This window comes from Hydra viridissima, unplaced genomic scaffold (genome assembly GCF_058129835.1).
Source record: "Hydra viridissima isolate aposymbiotic clone 2 unplaced genomic scaffold, HvirCarnegie_v1 scaffold_4, whole genome shotgun sequence".
Taxonomy (NCBI): domain Eukaryota; kingdom Metazoa; phylum Cnidaria; class Hydrozoa; order Anthoathecata; family Hydridae; genus Hydra; species Hydra viridissima.
The window spans coordinates 4934030-4940029 of NW_028324303.1; the positions used below are offsets into that span (position 1 = coordinate 4934030).

A 6000-nucleotide genomic window follows, 5' to 3' on the forward strand; every position below is an offset into this window, starting at 1 on the left:
ACACTGCAATCAAGATCACTGCTATCAAGAGTGTAACAATTTGAAATTTTATACTTTTTAGGATCATATTTTTTAGAATCAGGTTTCTCTAATGCAATCTAAGACACTTTTAAACATGGAAGTTAACAAACATAAACATAAATATATACTGTAGATTTCCCTAATTCCGAACAAAATCGTACTTAAAGTTGAATAACTCTGCTTGCTTTTTGAATTTCATATTAATTTTTTTTAAATAAATAAACTGGAACCTAAACTGAATCGAACCTTATTAAGTAACAAGTTTATTTATTATAAAAATATTGTTAATTTTTAAATTTAAAAAGTAAAGTTTTCATTTGGAATTAGGAACACGTGCTCCTATTTCCGAATGTACATATCAAATCTCAAAAAATGGCATTCAATTTAAAAAAGTAAATAATTCATGCTAGCGTAGACCTCTAGCTTAGAGTTAGGTAAAAAGATTTTTAAAATTTAAAATTACTTTTGTTTTAATGTAAGGGTATAACATTGTGTTGGTGCAGAGTATGCATTATCTATTTATTAGATCCTATCTTCCATTATATTTTTGTAATCAGTTAAAAAAAAAAACCTTCACAGTCACTGCCTGTTTCTGTCAGTTAACCAGAAAAAAACTCAATTATTGGTATCAGGTTGGTTGCTGCCTTAGCGAATGCTTCCCCATTATTCAAATAGGAAGCTTGTAGTGCTTTTTTATCATATAGCAATGCAGTTTTATCCTTTACGCAGTTGTATTTTGAAATGGCAGTTATTCAAAGACTGAAACATTGTTAATTGTAATTTTGTATTGTAATAATTGTAATAATTTTTCTTTCGCGATCTTCATTTTTTTAAAGCTTTAACTTTTTTTTTTTTAACAAACGTTAGGATAAACAAGACGTTTAGAAATTCAATAAAAAGGTTAAAAGAGTTTATTAGTTTCTAAGTTAACATGGTTAAAATACTATTGTTAAATTTTGTTGTTAATTACTTGTACATAAAAACACTAACTTTTGCAAAAAAAAAAAGTCCATTCAAAAAATCTGTTCAGAATTTGGGAAACGTTTTAATTATGCAGAAAAGTACTGTTTTTAAGATATCTTACAAAGTATTGCTAATTTTTTACTTGAAATCGGTTTTATATTGTTGGTTTTTCAGGGTTTTAAAAAGTGTTTTGCTTGCAATTATAAAATTTAATGGTATCAATATATATATTTTGAAAATATTTTTTCATATTCTCATTACCCTAGTCTTATTAATTAGTTTTCTTTTTAAAAATCCCACAAAAATAAAAGATCTAACAATAAGTGAACTAAAGCTGTTCGGAATTAGGGAAATCTACGGTATGAACATATGAGTTTCAACAGTGAATGCATATTTTAAAAATATAACATAATAATTTAATTATAACACACAAACCTGGGTAACCATGACCAGTGCAGCTACTTTATCACTTTGAGTACCAGATTTTAATACAGTCCTTAACCATTGCTCATCAGAAGAATGGTCACTATTCTTTGCTGAGAGATGAAAAAAGCAATCAAAATATCTTTTTTTTTGCTGATATTCAGTCAATATTTAGATTGGTTGGAATTTTATCACACTAAGAATTACATCATTTTTAAGTTAAGATTTTTTAATGTTAATACAAATAATGCAAATAATAGCAGTATTGAAACAAAGACTAAAGTGATTTATAGTAATGTTATTCTGTTTATTTAATTGTTAGTATTTATTTATAGTAATGTTAAGCTATTTATTATTACTATCATTATTTTTTTGCTTTTAGAAGTTTTAGTTTTCGGTTTATTTATTTAGAATTTCATTGTAGAAAGAGGATTGATGTATTGAGTAATTGAAGATTTTGAATATTAGGATTATTTTATATTCTATATTATTAATTTATATTATATTAGAAAAACCAATTTAAAAAACTAAACTTAGAAACTAAACTTATAAGTATAAAATAACTTACACTCTTGGTAAAGATTACTCTCATCTTCCCAATATTGTTTAGCAACTTGGTAAAACTTTTCAACTTCACTTTTTGACAACTTTGTATCTCCTTTGGGCAAGTCAGCTATCTTAAAAAAAATAGAGCAGATAACAATCAAAATCAGTATTTTACTATAACTTGATTATCATAATAAGTTTAAAAATTCTTTGAGAAATAGAAATTGTCAAAAATAATAGTGATACAACTTTGCTAAAAAAGAATTGATTTGCTTATATATAAGAATGACAATCTATAATACTTTGATCTAATCATTAAAACACTAGCTATCTAAATATTAGCTATTATAAGTATTTGTAATACCTGCTCATACCATGGTACACAGTTTCTGAGTAAAAGCTTATTCTGTTTTTCATATGGGAAAATCACAACGTTTATTTTCTTTTCACTTTCGGTTGAGATATTATTACTACTTTGACTTTTGTCCTGACTTTTAATCTTTTCCTGACTTTTCTTGCTTAGTCCAATATCTTTGATTAAATTTTGTAACTAAAAACAATTTAAATAAACTAACTGTAACTAAACAATTAAAAAAAAAAAGTATTCACAATTTTAAATTACTTAAAAACAAGCATTCTTAATTTAAAATTAATTGTATAAAGAATGGTAGTTAACCTCTTTCTCAATATTCTTTAAATCCACAGGCTCATCTTCTTGTGTTAAGAGTTCTTCGTTTTCATCAACATTTACTAAGAAATCATAATCATCCTAAAACAAAAAATCTAGCTAGAAAAATCTGACTTGTCATGAAGTGTAGAAATAAAAACAACAAAAAAATAATAAATTCTTTCCTTCATATAGAATTTTTCAACATTTCCAAAGAAAGAAAAATAATCCAAAAATTTTATTTTGTACTTCTCTATGGTTAACAAACTATAGTTGCTCAAAGTTTTCTTTACAATACTTTAAAAAAACCTTTTGGTTACAAGAAACCCAAAAATGATATTTAAAATGGCACATCTTCAAAAAAAACCTTAAAATAGTGTTAAGCATTATGCACAATGTAGAACTAATATTCATATCTCAATCTGTAATTTTCAATGATTTTTAGAATGTTGAAACCTTTTTATGACAGGCAGTATTAAAATTATTGAAAAATATCAATACTTTTAGATTCTGAATATTTCATTTTAAGGTTATTTGAATGCATTTTTTTAGAAAAAAATAATTTTTGCTATTACATAGCCTTAAAAATTTTAGTAAGCATCTTTGGTAATAATGAAATTTTTTAAACTTTAACCTTGGGTTCTTAAAAGAGATGGACCCAATTTTTTTTTTCAATCTTGAGAATATCAAGTAGTAGATATTATCACTGTTTTTAATAATTTTTTCTTTAAAACAACTGATTTTAAATTAAATTATGAAAATACAGTAGCATGCAAAAGTTCAGAAACACCAGTTTTTTTTTTAGCTTTTAAAGTATAACTTTTCACAAACTTTCTCAAACCAACTGAACATTTTACCAAATATTCTTTGTATAAGTTCAAATTATAATACAATCCAAAAAAATTATAATTTATAACAGTTAATTAAACTTAACTTTTTTTAAAAAAAAAAATTATTAGCTGTGCAAAAGCTGTGCAAAAGTTTAGAAACAGTATCATACCCCACAATTAAATTAAGTTTTTGTAAACAAAAACATAATTAAAGGCAAAAATGATTGTGAAATTTTATAATTCAATTACTTTGTGATATTTCAAAAGCATGGGAAAAGCTAAGGAAGTTTCAAATGAAATAAAAAAAATAATAAATTTTAAAAGCTATGGAAAAAATGTTTTTTTTTAAATTGAAAAAAAAAATGTATTTTTGATCTTTAGCATGCTACTGTAAAAACTAGTTTGTAAATATTTTTTATTGTCTCAAATAAGGTTAAAAAGTAGCTTTTTTAGCATCAGAATCTTTTGTTGCAAATAGGATCTATGTAGTATTGAACAACACAGAAAGCACCCAATTACTCTTTAAGTACCTTTAACCCATCAGCACAAAGTTTTTTAAATTATTTCAAATTAATCAAGCTGATATTACTCCTAATACTAATTAAGCTATAATGGTAAAATAATTGGTGATTAATCAGAATGTAATGCAAAGTTGTTGTTGCTGATAGTTGTTTGGAATAAGGTTAAGGAAATATTTTTAAAAATCACAGTTAAAGTTAAGCATACTCTAAGGAGTTGGTAAGAATACTTTCTTGTTGTTTGGTTATATTTCGGTTCTAAATTAAACTCGGACTGATTGGATAATAGAAGAAAATGACTAACTAGGTTTTGCGCATAATGGTATTAAAAAGATAGCAAAATCTATAAAATTGGAAACTTTTTTAAAAAAGTAATTGAACAAAACTGAAACTAATTGACACTAACCAGCAGCATGTTTAATAAACATAACTAGCAGCTAATAAAAAATACTTTTAATAGTCTTTCTTTGCGGCTTAGTTAAATTTACAAGATATCTTTTGAATTGTGGCTAAAAATATCTATATTAGTTTACAACTGACCTACTGTAGAAAACTTTCAGTAAATATTTGGAGGCCTAAGAGTGCACATACTTCTTTACTGTCCAGTTAGATGAAAAAAGTTTAAATACAGCATGCAAAACTTTTTGTATCATTTTAAAATTGTTATTTTCTCTGATTAAACAGTTTGCTATAAGTTCAAGAAAACACTCTATAGTCAGTTATATTTATTGCAGATTACTTTTTAAAAAAGTCTATTTTTATAATAATAAAAACAATTTTATCATGAAAAACTTGGTACTTATGTTGGTGAATTTAAGACCTTGAAGTTAAGATAAATAACCATATGCATGCATAAATGAATGATTCCTTTCTTTCTTTTTAAAGTTATGGGAGAACTTTTCCTTTAACTTTCTCACAGCTTTCTATTCATTTATGGCAAAAAAAAAAAAAAAAAAAAATAGAATGAGAGAGTTCATAGGAATCAGCGTGAGAATTTTTGCATTAACATTTCTAATAAATAAAAAATAAAAAAAAAAAGAAAGGTGAGGAAATTATGAAAATTCACTTAGCTATTTATATTCTCTAATTTCTAATGAACTGAAATGAATACTAAAATTATATAATTTCTAATATTTTATCATAACATTTGTTAACATTTTTTTTTTTTTTAATGTTAACAAATATTATGAGAAAATGCTCAATTAATACACATAAAATAACAAAAGGGAAAAAGACAGTAACCTTGTCTCCACCAAGGCTCGATATACTATTTACGGAAAAATCTGTTTCTTCTAAATCATCTAATTTTTTCTCTTCTTTTTTTTTAATTATTTTACTTTTGATTTTCTCTTTTTTTACTTTTTCTTTTGATTTTAATGTTTTATTTATTTTCTTTACGTCCGCCATCTTCAACGCATGGACGGTGGTGGATTACTTTAGGGTCGTGTTCACGTAAGTGTTAAGACTGTCTCTAAGATAGATGAGTAGCCTATATATTAAATTAGTAAACACAATTTTCAGTGAAAAAATTAATCAATAAATCAGATCATAGTTACAGGATACATTAACAGTGCTGTTTGGTGCACTCTGTCTTAGTCAGAACAATTTCTCAGCGAAATGCTGATGTTTTGTTGGGCGAAATTTTTAGTGCACTACAATCTTGCACTTTCTACACTGATACAAGCAACATGCTAAGATTCATAATTTTACTTATAAGTATTTGAATGCAGTAGCAGAAATAATCGATTTTTCAAAATGCTGATTTTTTTTTTATTTTAGCGTTTATTTAACAATAGCCATTGGGAAATGTTTCTGTATATATTTTTATATCATCAAAATCATCATTGCTATAGTTTATGATTATATATAAGATTATAATAAGATTTTTATTAACACTTAATTAACTCTTGTTAACACTCAACTAGATTATACTACAGTTATTCTATTCTTCAATACAACCTTGGATCTACTAGTACAAACTTTTAAAAACTTGGATCCGAGGCCCCCAGACCAGTGCCGGATTAAGGCTTTG

The 6000-nt window shown here is 25.3% G+C and overlaps 1 protein-coding gene across 1 annotated transcript in view; it reads right to left on the reverse strand.

Moving 5' to 3' along the window:
- Positions 1-5435, reverse strand: part of LOC145183473 (CCAAT/enhancer-binding protein zeta-like) — a 30449-nt gene extending 25014 nt beyond the window's left edge. Inside the window, exons 1-5 of the mRNA XM_090084199.1 lie at positions 5211-5435; positions 2630-2722; positions 2318-2503; positions 1976-2084; positions 1420-1520 (exon numbers count right to left, since the gene is read on the reverse strand). Of these exons, the coding sequence (XP_089940325.1) occupies positions 1420-1520; positions 1976-2084; positions 2318-2503; positions 2630-2722; positions 5211-5375 (654 nt within the window). The 5' untranslated portion in view covers positions 5376-5435. The remainder of the gene's footprint in view (positions 1-1419; positions 1521-1975; positions 2085-2317; positions 2504-2629; positions 2723-5210) is intronic.
- Positions 5436-6000: the final 565 nt, after the last annotated feature.